The 19,441-nt window shown below is 39.2% G+C and overlaps 1 protein-coding gene across 2 annotated transcripts in view; it reads right to left on the bottom strand.

Moving 5' to 3' along the window:
- The window catches only part of LOC134858611 (inositol polyphosphate-5-phosphatase A), a 162,642-nt gene that overhangs the window by 101,870 nt on the left and 41,331 nt on the right, over window positions 1–19,441 (bottom strand). For both annotated transcript variants that reach the window (XM_063874588.1, XM_063874589.1), the window contains exons 3-4: window positions 7,832–7,932; window positions 7,101–7,188 (exon numbers count right to left, since the gene is read on the bottom strand). In XM_063874588.1, coding sequence (XP_063730658.1) covers window positions 7,101–7,188; window positions 7,832–7,932 — 189 coding nt within the window. The remainder of the gene's footprint in view (window positions 1–7,100; window positions 7,189–7,831; window positions 7,933–19,441) is intronic.

Genomic DNA, 19,441 nt, shown 5'->3' with positions numbered 1-19,441 from the left:
TACCGGGCTGACATCTACTCCATTCAAGTGGCCTCAGTCTGCAGCGCGCTCCTCACCATATTGAAATAAGAGCTCTCTTGGATTTAGTTAGCAATACTTTAACCTGCTTATGTGGTTGCTGTGGTCTTTTTAAACACGGGGCAGAGAGGTGGGGGAGGAAGGGGGGCTGCTCTTGGTCCTGCTAGTTAACCTCAGTGTGTAAAACCAACAGACTGTACACAGAGACCTTTCCTCTATGACCCCACTTTCTCTGGAAAGTATATAATGTCTATATGCAACCTGGATTTGTTTCATCATAAAAAGATAGAACGGGGGGGGTGATATAAGATGCAGTAAAAAGGGGGGGGAAAAAAGGCGATAAATGCGAGTGACATGCATTTCTGGGCAATACCGTAAACACACTGGCGCTGAGGCCCTGTCAGCACAGAGGGACACTAAGTGTTCATAAATTCCTGGCCGAGCAGAGCCGAACCGATGATTGCATTACAGCGCGCTGCCTGGAGGAGAATTAAGGACTCACCTCCGGAGCAGAGTGAGGCCGGGCAGCTACTGACAGCCCGCTCTGCTGACCAGTGATCAGACCGGGCAGGACAGGTAAAAAAAAACACCTGGTTTATGCCTACTGTAGGCTCCCTGCATGAGCGGAAAAGTGATGTCCTTACAGATTTTGTGAATTTTTATAACAGGCGCCTGTTGCACACTGTTTCTACGATTTGACTGCCACATTATCAGTCAAGTCAAAGACAACTTTATTGTCAATCTTTCAATTTGTGTGTACAGACAGAAAGATCGAAATGCTGTTTCTCACAGTCCCGATGTATTAAATAAAAAGATATACAATGAATATAAAAATAAAAATATGTATAGACATACATACATCAGTATATATACATACAAATACACTCAATACAAAAAACAAATAGCCGTTACATCAGAAGTGTGCCGATTCTAATAAAAATGTACATAGTCTGTGTATATGGCCTTAACAACCAAAGCAAATCACTTGAATTAACAAAACAAATGTTCATAGGTTGGCCATGCATAAAATGTCAGTTTGCCTTTAAAAAATTGATTTCATTGAATTGAATATCCTACCAGACAATCCAGATTGTTTTACAGTAGGGCAGATCTTGACAAAGAAAACAAAAAGTTCAACAAAGAAACGATCAGAAGTAGCACATGTAATCATGTGAGGATCTTAGAAAAGGCTTCAAACTAATGGACTAAAGAAAGAAACCGAGACTAAAACTACCCATTGGTAGACTCAAAGCCTGAAAGAGCGCAGATATAGTACATAGGATTGTCAACATTTCAGTCACTAGAACACATTTGTTGATCCAGATATTTGAGTAGAATGTGTGAGGGAAACTTCTGAAGCAATGGAGACAAAACTCAGAGAGACACGGAGAGAGCTGGAACTTTGATGGCACACACTGAAGGTTCATTATGAAGTTAACGGCCGGAGAATTGACAAGACATTTGCTGCAGCCACGAGTTGACAGAGCAGTTGCCCGACCAATTCTGAAGAACACTACTGCAGTCTGAGGTTTTAACTAGTTCTGAGTGTATATTCAACATTCTACATCAGTGAGACCAAACAAATATGAACCCTGAATCTAACTAAAGCTGTCGTCCATAGAAAAGAATGTGCGCCAGGGAGCCTACGTTCCAGATAAGAGGGGCTTCTAGACGTCCCTGAACAATAACTATCTCATGGTAGCTTGTGCTCGGTCATAGACTGGCATCAACAACGCGCCCAAGCTGCACCTCCTTAAGGGAGATTACAGCAATCCAAGGCCAAAGAACTATGCCTTGGGAACGCAGACAGAGGAAAGAGAAAATGATGAGCTGTGAAAAAGTGTAACCACCTAATCCAAAAATTCCCTAACAGACTGTAATCTGAAATGAAAGACTCCTCCGTAGCATGGAGGAGGATTAAATGTACAATATGAGATTCTGTTTTTGTTATTCATAATGCACACAAACAAATCAGCTAGTCCTTTTTGAAAGACAGCTCAATGAAGCCTTTGGTTAAGTCAGCAGTCATGGTCTATTTATACCTCTCTTTGTTAGTGAACTTGGCAAGATGCTCAAGTCTATAATGCATCATATTCATCCCTTTATTTCAGTTTTTACATTGTTTGTGTAGCAAGAATCAAAGTGCATGGTAATTCCCATTATCTTTTTACATCTGAATCATTTTATAATGCAATATAATGTGAGTTAGGTCCCTATAAGTGGTCTCTGTTTGCGATTATTTAAAGTGAAACAAAGTCAAACTTTTTAACACACTATATTGCATTACAACATGATTATAATGGATTACATAAAACATGAATCTTGCAAATAGAAAGTCACCAGCATCAGACAAATCATTCATTTTTTGAACAGAAGTTGAGTCTAATTTGAGCAACTGTTGGAAGGATGCATAGTTGAATTGTGGACATCTAAAACTAATTAAAAAGACGGCAGTTTTATAAACAGATGCGAGTTGATTCTAAGTTTGTTTTTAACGCAACTATAGACATGTGCTCGCAAAGAAATATCAATGAGCCACCAGCAAAGGCAGCAATAGCATACAAATAAATCCAGCTTTAAGTTCGTGAACAGCAGACTGTGACTTTGTGCATTATCCATATTCATAAAACCTATTTCTGCTCTTCTCTTATTTAACAGTGTGTGGTTTCCTGGAAGGATCTGTTTTTGTCTTTCTGCTGTTTGTGGTACTGCTGCTTTCCTGTAATTCCCTTTTCTCTAATCATCTGATAATCTGAGACGATCGTATTTGCCGAAAAATACATGTCCGACTTCTTTTCAGTTGAGATTCACGCCAGTATATTACTTCTCATTGGAAGTCTATTACCATTTGCAGCTTGTATTCCTGTAACAAGACACACTGACCCCATGATAATGAAATCAAGACTGCAGACAGCTTACTCTGAACTTCCAGTATTTTCAGATCCATGACACAAATTGCTCGGGACAGAGTGCTTGCATACTATAATGCTGTCTCTTAAGCAACACACACATGCATGCATACACACACAGGCACAGGGTAAAGAGGAGACAGCGGTGTGCCGTCAGCCAGAGAGGCTGATTTATCCTCTGTCGCTGCTCTCATTCCTGTCCTGCAGACCACAGGCATGAGGGATGCCTTTAATTTCCCATTAAAATGCCCTGGAACAAGTGAGGGCTGAGGCTGCAGTGTGTGTCACTGTCTGTGTGTGTGGATAGCTTGATTAAACCATGTGACAGTGCTAGATGTGTGTTTGTGCATGGCGGTTGGCAGTGGCGTTTCTCAGGAAGCGGTAATGTTAGCGCACATCATTCCGTATGACACGGGCCGCAGCTCCAGGGCCGGGCCCATCGATAAATATTAATGGACGAGAACAAGTGGATTGGGAGTTGAGTTATCAGGGCGGGCCTTCCTAATTGACATTTTACCTGCTGTATACCTTAACAGGGCTGTAAAACAGCAGGCTCAGCCGTAGGGGGGACGTGTCACTCATCTCTGCCCCATCATGCTGCCTTCCTGTGGGAGCAGGGAGGAGCTCCGGACGCTCATTGTTCACATTCAGCACAGAGGTGTAACATATAGCATTTTAACATCAGGACATTATTACAGCTCCATTTAGAGGAAGAAAGATACAGTATCAAACGCAGCTGCAGCTCCCTACACTGCCTCACTGACAGCAGGTTGAATTTGGAGGGATTTTGTAAATGATTAACTGATTTAGCTCAGCAAATCACAAGAAAACGTTCATTTGGGGTCCCCTTTTCTGGCTACATTTATTTTCACAGCCAGATTTAAAACTTTCAAAACCTTAAAGTGTTATATTAATCCCTTTCTGAATTATTTCAAATAAATAATTATATTTACTGTCCCACACTGATGGACTCGAATGTATTGTTGTGTTTTATCTATTCCACTTGTTCTGCGGTTGATTTTGTCCACCAGAGAGACCAGATGCTCCTAGCCAACTGGTGCCATTCATTTTAATTGTGAAAAACTTAATAATAATAATAATAATAATAATAATAATAATAATAATAATAATAATAAAATGGAAGTTTAAAAATGCATCTGATAATTCAATATTTAAGGAATTTATCCTGTCCTCGGAATCAAGCACAGCCATCGCTTCCACTAATGCCCATTTCATGCTGAATAATTTTTCAATGCATGTTTTGGTCCAGAAAAAGGACAGAGCATAGAGGAAAGTAGGGATCAACCAAATTCAAGTGACTGAAATAGCAGGAGCAGATATTACAACTACGTTCTTTTTTGTATATCATATCAAGTATAGGCTGGAACGTAAATACCGTTTCTTTTGGAAGAATTAAAAATGTTTAAACTTAAATTGTAAGTTCTGAAGACTGTGTAGTTTCCTCTTTACAACTCATGATTTTAAACTAAAAAAACACCTCAGAAAATGTATATCTATGTATATACTGGGTGAATTATGTTTTCGAAAGTAGTTTGACTCAAACTTGATGTTGCCTTGAACATAAAATAACGATCCTATTCATCACGCACTGAGGCATTTAAAAAAAAACACTACAAAACAAAATTACATTCAATTAAATATCAAAGAAGAGAAAAGCCAACTGAGATCCACATCTGTCGGGCTGGGAACTGTTATTTAGCTTTTCTGCTTGAGAAAAGTTGCTGATTAAATGTAGCATGAATGTCATATCCATTATGTGTCCCTCTTCAATCACAGTTACATAAAAAAAGAGTCTCTCATAACAGAATTTCACACGTTCATTTATCAATCACATTCTTCTCTTTCCCTGCCAGAGAACCGCAGCACAAACACACTCTCACACTGGGCAGGCATGTAAACAATCTCAGAGGCCTTTAGCACACACTCGCTACATTACTACACTCATCCAAAACATTCTACCTCCAAAAAGATACATTCACATAACTGCGGACAAAAACACACTCATACAAAGTGGACACGCAAAAGTGTCCCCACTTACATTATCTGAAAATTGACAGGTGGGGGCAGACAACAAACAATTATCCCCGGAGCACGGGGGGAGAGAAATCGAAGATTGAGAAAACAAATACGGGTGATGTAATCAAAGACAAATGGCAAGCCCTGTGTCAGAAAGACTGTAGAGTCTACTCATATTTACTGTTGCCAGGATTTCAATATCAACATCATAGGAAGCACATCAGATGTGTCCCTTTCCACTGACTGATTCATAAAGAGAAGACCGAGCTGCCTTCTCTATTTGATGAAAATGAAAATACAACAAAAAGGTTAATCCATAGACAAACACCATTAAATAAACAGCTCATAATGCCGGGAATATTAGCGGCACTTATATGAAATGGTAGATAATTATATTTTCTAAAGGCCAATGTTTGTGATATTTTTTTGAAAAGAGCAAACATGACTCAGTGGTTGCTGTGATTTATGAGCGTTTGTGGAGATGCAGTGTAGCGTGGGGAAAACAGCAAAAACCATGGAGGAGAACCAAACACACACACAAGTCTGATTACAGACAAAGTGGGGACATCGCATCACACAGGGACCTCTCTTGGTATGTTATTCTTCAGTCCGTGCTTTCCAAATAATCTCTGGGGAACGCAGACATCATCATCTTATTTACCTGTAGTCTGTCAATTAAGCATCACATATAAAACTGTAGTGCTATTTTAGAACACACTGCTTGGAGTCCTGTGCTACTGCTGAGCCACTGAGTATCTGGCGCCACCAAGAGGCCACATTCAAAACAACTATTCAGCTGGAAGAGAAGTAATTTCAAAGAAACGGCTGATTCTCTAAGATTTAATGTTATACAGATAAGTGTATATAAAGCCAAATTAATTCAAACATGTTAGTATGATTATAGTTTGTAAGTTAAAGAAGAAACTTGCATATTTACATACGAAGAAAGTATTAATCTGAATCTTTAAAATGTCAATGTGACATATTACCCAATCTTGGACTTTTTCAAAACCAGACATTTGCATGACTTTTATTTTATTACAAAACTTTGGTATACAGTCTTTTAATATCCAGCTGCACTATTTTGGAAATGTATGAACCTGTATATAATTCCAAGGAACCAGGTTTGCTTATAAATCCTTATCATCACTAAAGATACAGTCCCAGAACACCTGATGAGTTTTAACAGAGCTCTGACAACAGAATGATCTCCAAGCATTTACTGCCATCTTGTGGCCATCTGTTGTAACTACACATAGAGGCACATGTGGCAGGCAATGGAACAGTACAGTATACAGTATAGTAAAGGTATCTCAAAATGTCAGACACCTTTACAGAATTTCAGTCTTGAGCATTATTACATTTCACTGAATTGGATTACCAGCACAGGCCCAAAAGAACTTAAGGATCCGTGGGGCCCCGTTTGAGTTTATCTTCTGTCTACACAGACTGGACATTACGATTTCCAACACAAGCAAAAATGTAACCACAGTGTCCTAATATAAGAGCAAAATGACTCAGAAACCTGTCTGCGATGTTTCTTATTTAGTGACCTCAGAGAAAAGGCTATTTTTGAAACTACAGGTTATATTAAGTAAGCGTGTAATAGTTTAATAACAAAAACCATAGAGAATAAATACACCTATATCACTGATCTAAAACTTTGTATGACAAAACCTGTAATCAAACATGTTGACACTTTAATGTATGTTTTGTATGTGTGATGAAGCTTACTGTTTATTATATACTGCATTTATTTTTTTATATCTTCCTGTCCAGGAACTATTGAGGCAAATGACTAGTTGTGTCATGCTTGGTGACTGTTAAATACAGTTATACAATTACATTTGTGTCTAATTTTACAAAAATCCTTTAAATTCTGCAGTCTGTTTTCCAGCTTGTATTAGAATAATGTTTTGTGTCGTAATTCTATTCAATGTTTTGGCTCAACAGTCCCCGATAAAATCCTGGTGTTAGTATATATAATATATTGAATCAAGAGAAATAATTATAGTAATCAATTTCGATTCATTCTCATTCAAAACATATATGCTTGAAAGATAAAACCAATTGAAGTTCCAAGAGTTTGTGTACTTCAACACAGACTGCACCACTAACACATCAAAGAGCACTTACTGTGAAATGCTCCTGGGATTTGTAGTTCTCATCGAGGTAGACACGGGCTCTGTTGTACTCCCTCATCACATCACTGGACAACAGCTCTCTGATGGACAGAACACATCAGGAAATGTCCTTAACATCTAGCTCATTACATTTCCATAAATGAAAACTGCCACTACTGCATCCTATGTTTATATTTCAGTAGTAGGCTGGTCTATTTTAGTTCTAAATTGTATGTTCCATTTTCTACGGATACTCTATGGATTTGAATTGTCATATTGTTGATTTGTATATATTAAGTCGTTATGTTTATCCTCTATATTATTATTTCTCAATTTTTTAACTCATGTGGGAAAAAAAACACTTAAAATATGGTCTAACCTTTATCCAACTAACAATTCTAGATGCAGATTAACGAATAAATCAGAATAGAGATGACAGAACACTGAACCAATTGAACTAGCTAGGCACTGTTAGTGGTGTAGAGACTGGTTCCTCTAATAACTGAGTCTAAATTCATCCTGATCCTACACTTACACTTAAACAAACAACATGTGTTGCTGTGCCGATGTACAGCTGTGATGTCACCAGTGGGGGGAGCAGTCTGTCACTTTACAACAGACTGTACTCCTGTGTGTTCCACATTGAGGGAGAGGGTTTCCCTCTCATGGTAACTGCTCAACTATTACCATAATATTAAAAACAATTGCTAAAATGACAACAGAGGGCATGAGCAAGATACTCACTTGACAAAACTATCCACGTGTGACATGGATGCCTCGTAGTTCTTCCCCCCCACCTCCTGACAGTGCAATGCCAAGAACTGAGGTTTGTGTGTCTGTATTGTCTGTAAAAGAAAGGAAAAACACAGGTGAGCATTTCAAAAGGGACAGACACGTCCACTTTATTTGTCAGTACACCACAGCAGCTGTTACAACACATTTGCTCAAACTAAACAAACCTTGAGCTGAATTATTCAGTCGGGCGCAAAACCTAAAGAGCCCGGCGCCTGGGGCTCCACAACTCTTCCTAACTCAGCTGTGTGACATGCTACTATATTTACACAAGACAAAGTGCCTTGCTAATGTAGGCAGAAGGCACTTAGAGAGCTTGTTCCACAAGCGAAACACCGACACCTCTTCATTTAGCATCAGGGAAGGGCCTGCAGCTCAGTGTGTACAGCCGGGTGTGAGGGACCATCACACACCAGTGCACGTGCTGACACATCACTGCTCCAATAACAAACACAACTGCAGGATTGTGTAAGGAATGCTTCACAGAATGTGGAATAAACTCCAGCAAATACACACCACCGAAGAAATAGGACAACGTACTTTATTAATCTATAAGGGAAGATAACATTACATACAAAGGCCACAAACACACACACACACACACACACACACACACACACACACGCATTTTTGGTGTCAGAGCAAAGTGGTCTGGGGACAATGGAGGCAAAATAGCACCTCTCCTGCTACCAGTCGCAGTGTTCATTTTGGTCCAATAGGGACTTGAACCCATTGGCGGTTCTAGGGCAGGGTGGTGCCACCAGGGGCCAGGGGCCAGCTTGGCCCACCCAAAAAAGTATATATTAATACCAATTCTAATAGTTTTGCAGCAAAAACTGTGCGGCAACTCGGGCCAAAGTTGTGGAAATGGTTTGCCTATAAAATTGTAAAAAATGTACTACATTTGACATTTTGTTTATATTTCTGTTAAGATATGTGGGGCACATTGTGCCTTTTTTTAAATGATAGTGTCATGAGGGAGAGAGGGGAAGACACATGGGGAGTGATCCCAGGTGGGATTCAAACCCAAGTCCTCCACATGGGGAGCAAGCAGCAGGACAGCCAGCTCTACCAGCTAGGCGGCCAAATTGTAACTAACTAAAGCACTTTGAATTGCCATGGGCTGAAAGGGGCTATATAAATAAACTTGCCTTGCCTAAGCTATTGCCACAAATTCTATAACTGAAACACATACCAAACCTGCTTTTAATGGGTTTTTTGTACAGTTTGACTTTATACTGAATAAAATAGTGTCTTTTGTCCTGCATTAAATGATTCAAATGTGCACTGATTCTGTTACTTTAAACTGTTGGAATTCTGCAGAAATTCTGACTTTTCTGACTTTTACCAGAGAATTCTGGTCAGATCTCAAACATCTTTTTGCCCTGGCCCTAATCTTCTTCCGTATACCTCTGACTAGAAGCTATAAAAAAAGAAGTCTATCTGCGATTGACATAAAAGGGTGGTTGCACGCTGCAGATAAAGTAAAAAGCGGTAAAATTCACTTGCTACAAGACATTCCATCCAGTCACGTGACCTCAAGTTGCTTTCCTTTAACACTACCTCTCCCACAGAGCGAGGTGTTTGTGAGCACCCTGTCAGAGGTGTTCAGGGCGGCTGACCTCTAATGGAAAAATCAATAGCACCGGGTGATTTACAGCACTCACAAGCACTCACAGGGTCGGGCATATGGATGGTGGCAGAGAACATACATCAATGTCACTGGGTGTTGGGGGGAGGGGAGGTTGGAAGAGCCCTGCTACTTCACCGGCACCCCGCCTTATGGTTGCATTATGCTCACTACAGGCCCAATCAAATAAAAGTAATGTATGGCAATAACACTATGGATTTTCCATCAACCTATGGCTTGTCACTTAGCCCGATGACCCAGCAGTGGGACCTACAGTGGCTCAAACTTGGAAAGATTAGTGGACCTCTCAAGTCACGATGGAAAAGGTCACATTCTCAAGGAGCTTGCAACTAATGTCAGGCTGCTATGTGACGTGTGTGTGTGTGTGTGTGTGTGTGTGTGTGTGTGTGTACTGCGTTAATCGACTGAATTCTATTTATCTTTCCAGGCTGTAAATTCAGGTCTGTGTTGGCAAACCACCAGGTGGTAATTTCATTACTAGAGTCACCCATGCTTTCAGAAACCAAAAACCAAACAGCATCAACCTGGCTTTACTTTGGCAAAGAGCAATGCCGTGACCACTATCCAATTAAAGGAACCGCAGTTAGCAAAGAATTCTGTTGACATTTCAGGTGAGCGTTGACCGACATATTGACATGTCAAATATTGTATCAACATAACATGATTTTATGATGGCTAACAACAGTAGTGGCATCTCTAAACAGCCCTCAGACGGTGACAGCTGCTATGGCAGAGCTGAGGAAAGCCTGACTCACAGAAAGCTGCCATATGGGAGCGTTTCTCAACCCCACCAGCATGTCAGACACTGATGTGTTTGATATGGTGGTGTGTCTTCTCATCCTCCCTCTTTTATTGTCTTCTTCTTTCCATCGCAACATTTACATCTCAAAGATTTTCCTATTTGTCTAGATTGTACATTTGTAGAACTTTGCCTTTGCCAAACATTCAGAGGAGGCTGAAGGAGTAAAGTCTACCCTACTTCACCTACCTGTCAGTATTATCAAATAACCAATCATTTATCCAGCATAATAACCACAATGTTGCTGGTTGTGTAGAATTGGGCTGAAAGCTAACTTCAACCCTCCTGTCGGGTTTGTTTCTCACCCCTTACTTTGGTGTTCCATGTCAAATTTGACCGGTCAGTTTTAACTGCTCTTACATTAACACAAATAACAATAATCATCCCAACATTCTATTTAACACCCTTCTAACGCTGTCTCAGACTACTGGTTCACATGAATAACTGCAGTGAATATACAAAGAATAGACTGTATTCCAAAATGAACATGGTTGTCAGGTTGGGTGGTTACCACTTGATGGAAAAACCTAAATTAAGGTGAGCAAATTTCCTATGGCTGTCATGGCTGATATTTGACCGTGTTAGGTGTTACAAAGTTGATTAACCACTCAAAATTCAATTAAGGTGATCCTGTGGAGGATATCATAAGACCTTGAGGCAATCAAATGTAAGATCTGAACCCGAGGGTTAACTAGCTCTCCTGTTGACTTCAAACAGGTTTGTTTTTCACAAGTTAGGGTTATCAGGAAAAGGTTGTGTCTCCTAGGTTTGTTGGTAGTGAGTTAACTGAATAAATAATCCCAATAAGTCAAGTGTGCAAAGTTGCTCAACAAATGTTTACTTATATAAAAGAGAGGGACAGGGGTGGACATGTTGACAGCAAAAAGCTAATGGAGAGAGGAAGGAGAAGAGAAAACTTGATGGCCAGGTTGAACAGCACATCTTTTGACTATAGGAAACTATAAGCAGATCGAAATTAAAATGTCATATTTACGTTTATATTTAGATTGTGCCCCCCAATACTTAAGCCACTTATTGGACCAACAGAAGTGTGGCATCAAAGTGCATTACACTATGATACAATACGGTACAATACGGTACGATACAATATGGTACGGTACCATACGGTACGGTACAATACGGTATGATACAATATGGTACGGTACCATACGGTACCATACGGTACGGTACAATACGGTACGATACAATATGGTACGGTACCATACGGTACCATACGATACGGTACGATACAATATGGTACGGTACCATACGGTACGATACGGTACGATACAATATGGTACGGTACGGGACAGTATGATACGGTATGATACGGTACGGTATGATACGGTACGATACGGTACGATACGATACGGTACGGTACGGTACGATACGATACGGTACGGTATGATACGGTATGATATGGTACGATACGGTACGGTATGATATGGTACAATACGGTACGGTATGATACGGTACGATACGGTACGGTACGGTACGGTATGGTACGGTATGATACGGTATGATACGGTACGATACGGTACGGTATGATACAGTACGGTATGATACGGTACGATACGATACGGTATGATATGGTATGATATGGTTGAGTATGGTAAGATACGATAATACTTCATCATCATCTTTCATTTTTCTTGCATCAGCTCAATTAGCAAAATCAACAAGCACTAATATTAAGACCAGATACAAGCAAACAGACATATAACATTACAACCACCAAGACCGCATCTTCAGACACTCTGATTCACATTAGGCCTGGGATTGAACTCTGTATTTAATTTGAGGATACGCAAGTGTACAAATGACTCTTTCAGTCTAACCTTATTAAATCATGGCACCATGTATGTCCAATTTGATGGTTCAACAATTCATAGTCACAGTTCTGGACATACTGTAGGTATACAATAGGTTCTTGTGACATCTCGAGCCTGTCTATAAACCAATCAGTTGAAGGTATAGACGGACTGAGCTCAAGACGTTGATGACGACAGGTCGTAGCATCGTAGACGGTACTTTGGAGTGTTAGAATATATGCATTAAAAGTGAGCAGTTAAGGTAACAAAACACATTCCCTAGGTTCAAATTTTGGTTTGGACTTTCAGGGCCCTGAAAGTAGGTGAGCTGCAAGGCTGAAAACAGTTTGAGATTATGAACTGATATTTGTAAAAAGAGGTCTTTCAGTATATTTTTATCCCAAACCGGCGATTTATGTTCTGAAAGGACTAGCAGAGTCAGCTGGACATTATGTCACCTCTTGCAAGTTTTTAAGTCTTATTCATTTTTGTAAGAGTCAGAGGCTGGCTCAGCTGATTTCTGATGCCGGGTATTGACATTTCCTGAACTTGTTATCCTTTATTTATGCATGTCATTGCCAATAAATAAAAGTTTGTGTTCTTACAGTTTTAGCCTTGTTAACTAGGTTAAAGGTCAAGAACGGCATTGGGACAAATATCTTCTTTAGACAGAGAGGGCCTTTGATGAGACTAATCAGGAGAGCCTGAGTCTAATTTCATGGTTCCTATTTGGAGGTGGGAAATAATCAGAGGGATGATAGGAGTATGTGAGCTGAAGTACAACAACTGAGGCTTCATGATACAACTGGAGTCCTCACTTTATCTGCTGTTGTAATAATGGAAATGTCCCCGTTGCGGGAAGAATAAAGTAATGCTGAATCTGATTCAGATCAAATATTAATAAATGTAATATAGGTCTGTTTGTTAGCCTTTGATCTGCGCTGTAACTTTGCTGTTGTAACGCTTTGGGACAAAGGAATGATTTCTTATGCTGATTAAGTCAAGAAGTAGTACAGTACATCTCATGCGTTTCCATAAACGGTTCAGGCGACACGTCAAATAAATGATCCATCTGATGACCTTCAACTCAGCGTCTCTGTAATTTACAGATCCCAGGCTAGATGTGGGGACCTAACATCATCAAGGCCTATCTAGAGAAGTTTCCAATGCAAATGAGCTGTGGGATTATTCAATTCATTGTGGTGCAATGCAAAGCACTGGTGGGTTTACAGCAGCAATGCCGGATTCCCATTTAACCAAGGCTACTGCACACATGTTGGGCATGCAAATGGCCCTGCTTTGCCTATGTGTAAATGACTGGGAGACACGCTGAGAGTGCATGTACAGGGTTTGATTCTATTTATTAACATAATATAAATCATGTGCCTCCCAAATAATAGTGGTAGTTAACAACTTCTATGATCCCTATGTCTATATATATTATAAACATACTTATAATGCATTATATTTCATCTGATTGCAGTGAGTAAGTATAGTTATAAGGACAGTTAACATGCATTATGCTTCATAACACATTCTATTTTTATTTGAACGGTATTGTAGTATTATATTTTAACAGAGAGATGTACTATTTTATTGACTTGTACTTAAACTTTGTTTAATAATTGTTTGTGTGACAGAGATTATGAAATGTTTGTAGTGTTTGTTGATTGTTATGTACCTACCTAAGGACTGCACATGGAAAAGAGCTAGAGATATTCTAGAGAGAATATTATTTGTATAATTCATTATCAATTAATCTAAGTGGTCATTGTACTTTACTTAAAGCAAACAATAATTACTTGGACTAACATAAATTCAGATTTACATTCAGCACATTGTGGCATTATAACAATGATTTTTGCTAAATAAATAGTGAAGTATTATAGGGCTTGACCTTATAAGTCCTTCAAATGTTGTCTAATGTGTTATGATAATAGTTATAAAGCATTAGGAATGTTCTTGAGTGCTTATAACTTTGAATTTACACTGCTATAAGCAGATTTCTACAGAATAAAAGTATGTTGTTAATGAATTACAGACGTGTTTGTAGTAGAAAGTGTTACCACCTCATTTCTGTACTTTTGTTTAGTGTCATACGCTCCAGTATTGTTTTGCAGTCAAAAATAACTCGCTCTACCTGTAATTAAGCTTGTTGGATGTTTCTGCATTCCTTTCTCTAATATACCATCTAAGATATTCATATCCGTTGAGATCACGCGAAGAACAAGCTGAGTAATAGCATAACTTTGTTTTATATGTGGTGACTAATGTTTCTGTACACCCTTTAAAGCGTTCATTGAAACGCAGATTCCTGTAAATGTTGAAGATAACAATCATACAGAAATGCTACTCAGCTGCCCAGATAAACAGAGCTACACAAGTTAACTCTGAGGGCAGTAACTGGCACAAGTATGCCATGAACTATGATCAAGGTGTGTCATGGATTAGATCGATTCACTTCCTTGAGGAATTCCCTGAAGCTGTTAAGTAAAGGTTAAACACAGACTGTTATAGGACACAGATACAGCGATGGTGTGAAAGTACAGGCACCGACAGGCAGACGTGAGAGCCAGTTTAACAGCTTCAGGTGTTTACAGTGTTTTCCAGGATGTTACAGAGGGACAACGGGATGAATTGTTTTAAAGAAAAATAACACAGCTCTTTCCTTACAAGCCTGTGATTCAGCAACTGTTTTCTGAGTGTGTCATTAATACACTTGCCCTTTAACCATAATGCACTTGGGGGCTAAACAGTTTGAGTTGACACTCCAATAAAACATTTTGAAAGGTTTCCTTATGACAGGCTTATACTCTTTCGAAATTGGCTTGGGATCCAAATGGTTACGTAAAATCTTTATCGAGTGTGAACTGGTTCGTCACAAGGAACCTATTTAAATCCTTAAAGCGCCCTTAAGAAAGGAACCAAACTCCTAAACTACATTCAAGAGTCAAAGGCTTTATTGTCATATGCACAGTAGCTACAGTGAACTTATGGCAATGAAAATCTGAAGTCTGAAGCTCCTCCAACATTGCAACATAAATATATATAAGACATAAAACAATAAAACAATTTCAAAATAAAATAAAAATAGTGTAAGAATAGAGGAGAATACAAAATGCGGATTATGTTGCAGATGAACTAAACTACATGTCAGAAATAAATAAATACAATAAGCTAAACGTTGCAGAGACATTGTAAGTGACCAAATACATGCAGGAGTCTAAACACATACAAACAGAATATGATAGACAAGAACAGAATGTACATTTAAATATTGTACAGTGAAATTAAATAAAATACTGTTTATTGTAGTAATAAATATTAGGATCAATGAGGGTCTTTTGTAACCCTGAGCCACTGCTCATCACTAGGATGGCTTCAATGCCTTAATTTCAAGGATCTGTGTACATGTGTGACAAGACCAAAGTATTGAACCCTTCACTTTCCTAACATCCCACATGATTGAAGTAATTCAATTTACTGGCCATGAGACCAAAGTTTTCCTGTGTGAAACGCCATTTGGATTCTATTAGAGTCCCCTCCGAGCAGAAGCCTGACATGACACGATGCCACACATCAAGTGCTTTCTCATTCATGTCTGCAGAGGTTTTTCCAGTGTTTATAGTTTTGAGAGTTTATGACCACAAGGCGGGCAAGCCAACGGAGCAGGAGACACAGTGAGTGTATTGTGTGAGCAGAGAGGTCACGATGAGCTAGCGCAGCGTGGCTGATTGTAGTTTCACCCTCGCCGTCACTGCTGGCTGTTCCCAGCCGCGCCGAGTTCAGAGTCTGATGCTTGTTTCCATGACGTCAGTCGGCTGGCATGAGGCTACAGGACTGCCTGGCTCGCACAGGGGCACACCTCTCTCTCTCTCTCTTTCTCCATGCATACTTTTCTTTCCCTCCGTCTCACTACACACACACATTAAGAGATATGATACCTTCAAGCCTGCTGCACAATGCAAACAGAATTCCTCAACAGCGCTAACCAAAAGTCAAAAGACATGCTTCGACAAAAACACACACAAACAGACATGATCCATGCTCATGAAATCCAATAACCTCAGTGCTTGACAACATGTACAAGAGGGAATCACCTGACAGCCTGCATGTTCTGGCACGCCAGTGACTGCAATTTTTATGAGAGAAAAGTTGACAAAAAGGAAGACTTGGAGAGGCCCAATGAGCAGATGTTCGTTTACCTCTCAAATAACGTGATTTTTAATGCATGATGACACAGTTTTATTAGATTTAGATTAGTTGGTGTCAGAGCAATCATAACAACTGCTAGAACTAGAAAAGAGTAATGCACCAAAGGAGTTTCCAAGATCACCTTTAGAGCCCTCATTTAATCTACTCTGAGCCACTGTCTGTTTTGAGTACTTCTTAATGGCTGTTTTTCAGCTAATTCTTTGACATTTCTTCTGGGTAAAATAGTAGACTGCTAAACTGCATTTGAAATTCAGGATTTTATTTCAGAGAGGCTGTAAAAATCCAAATTGTTTCAGGTCGGCAGACTGGCTTCAAGCGTTAATCTTTGTGAGGTGGACTGGATTTGCATGCATAAAAAAGGCGCACATTGTATTGTTTTAATATAATCACATATAAATATATGTATGAATATCAGGGAAGCCAGCTCGGTGGAAGTCTTTAAAAAAACTCAAAACGTGTTTGTACAATTTAGCCTTTTAGGAAGCAAACTCCTGATCTCTGCTGCACTTTTCTCAATGTCACCTGATTGTGTGTTGAATTTACACTATCCTTCTTCTAATGCACAATTGCATAGTTGTACCTTAATCTAGATGTTTTTGTTTTTTTAGGGCTGTCCAAGTTAATGCGTTATTCTCGGACACCGGGCCTCACGGCGGGGAAATTCTGCCTCATTTGCAAATTAGATAAGGCCCCCCCTCGCACAATATCATGCCGTATGCACAACGTGTGTTCTGCGTATAGGGAGGCGAGGCCCTGAATGCTGATAAATCGCTTATGGTTGTTGTGTACCAGACATAGGTAATACGTTCTCTGTTCAGTAGCAGAGCGGATCTCATGGCAACACCATCCCTCAGATGTAGCATTGTGTTCACACTAGCCTTTTTCAGCCCAGATGAACACAGCCCTGGTTGGTTTGGGTTTGTAAATGCCTCACTCGAAATCAGGTGTGGCCCAAAGAACGGCTCTGTGGTGGTTCTGTGGCCGCTTTGAAGTGAACTTTGGGCAGTTTCTGGTGTTAATACCATTCAAACCAATCACAGGAAGCGCACCATTTTTGGAAAAGCAAACCAGACCGGTTGGAAAAGCAATGTATGAAGCTCACATTGGTTCGATTTAGAAACCGGACCTTTATGTTGGAACCCGCCCTAAGTCAACACCCACCAAGAGGCTCGAAGCTAAGGCAACATTTCTTTAAATATGTCCAAAGCGGGTTTTTTTGTCTTAGAAAAATTATGCAGAATAGCTGTAGCTTTAATAAAATGTCCACTTGGTGGAACTTAATATAAATAGCTGCAGCGGTGGACAATGTACTAAGATCTTTTCTTTCTTAAGTAATAAAACAGCAGAGTAAACATTTCCAAAAGTAAGAGTTTAAAATGAATATGTTGAATAAAATAATTTGCATCAACATGAATTCATAAAGAATAAGTCAATACTCTAAGCCAAGGCCCATTTAGAAAGATATCATATCATTCTTTATGGATTCATTTTTTGCAGCATTTTAATTAAGCAGCTGTTAAAACAGCCACGGAAACAATTAAGAGACCGCTTCAGCGTAATCATTTTCTCTTGTTTTATTATTTATAGGTATGACTTTGAGTTAATTATTTCATTTACTTTAATTGTATTCTCTAAACTACTGACAACATTTCTCTGTGTTGGAATTCAACAGAAACTGGAATGGCTGCCATACATTAGAGATAAAGATTGAACTCAAGACATACCTATGAATAATACAACAAGAGATAATTATAAGGCTGAAGTGGTCTCTTAATTTTTCCAGAGTTTTATATACTGAAGGGTAGCTTGTGAATTTTACCCAAAAATGAATAACCTAACTTTTAATACACGATAAACAAGTTGAGAAATATCATATCAATAATCTGAATCTTCAAAGAAACTAAAGTTATTGTATAAATGTATTGCTGAAAAAAAGTATGTTTACCTCTGATTTGAGTAGAAGTCAAAGGAAATATAAATACTTCTGTAAAGTTTAAGTACCTCAAAAGTGCACTTCAGTACAGTACATGAGTAAATGTACTTTGTTACTGCTACTGTGTCACTGTCCTGGTTAGTGAAATCTAAATATTGGTTTTGGACTCAGCAGTACAGACAGTATTACACAACTCCATGAGCAGGATCATGTCAGACCCCTGAGCTGATGTCGGATTTGGTTGCCAGTAAATCCTACTGCACACAAACTATAGGCTTCATTTAATTGTTGTAGAGTCACAGAAATATAAAGTCACCAAACACGCCTCAATATGTTTCAGCTCTTAGTACATAAGTGCTGTTGGTTTTAGTTGACACAAAAAGGTACTTACTGGTCCGGTAATAACCATTAAACCTAAGTATGTATTCAGAATTGATTTCCTAGTTATCCCTCTGCATCACATTCATTCCGTATAGGGTGTATTGAGGTCATATGAGAAAAATCCATGACTTCCACATGAGGCAATCCATCACAGATAAATCATTGGACTGCAGATCTCAAACATCTCGTGAGTTGTTCAGAGGATTTGACATCTACTGTACTAACAAGTATTGTTTCAGGTTTTAATCGTCCTCATAAATAAGCAGAATAATATCCCTTTAGGCTAGAGGTATAAATAATTGATCCTGCAACAATATTATAATATTTGACCAAAAGTGCTCTTGTATACGCTTGAGGCTGAATAGAATGAAACATTGTGTGTGTTTAGGGTGAGTCTGGAATATTTTCTCAACCAATAACCCGGGCTTCCTGGGAATAGTAAATAACATTGTTTATTTTTCCCAGCAGCGTTGGAGGCTGCATTTATGTATTTGGTTTACCTACCGGTCGGACCTAACCACTTTTCCCGCTAGTTCCCTGGAAAGAATCGGTCAAAGAATTGGCTTCTTGTGAGAAATAAGTGAACGTATATTTATGTATGTGTAATTTGGGCACAAGTATGGCTATTATGAGCCAACAGGATGACAAAAAAGTGTGCGCACACAGCTCCTCTTGTAGGATTTACACTGCTGAATATGTGTTTCAAGGAGCTTTTATTGATAAAAATCCCAAAATGCATACATTTCCCGAAACATTACAAAACTTCACAAGA

Source organism: Eleginops maclovinus, chromosome 22 (genome assembly GCF_036324505.1).
Source record: "Eleginops maclovinus isolate JMC-PN-2008 ecotype Puerto Natales chromosome 22, JC_Emac_rtc_rv5, whole genome shotgun sequence".
Lineage (NCBI taxonomy): Eukaryota > Metazoa > Chordata > Actinopteri > Perciformes > Eleginopidae > Eleginops > Eleginops maclovinus.
This window is presented reverse-complemented; position numbering and strand designations above follow the sequence as displayed.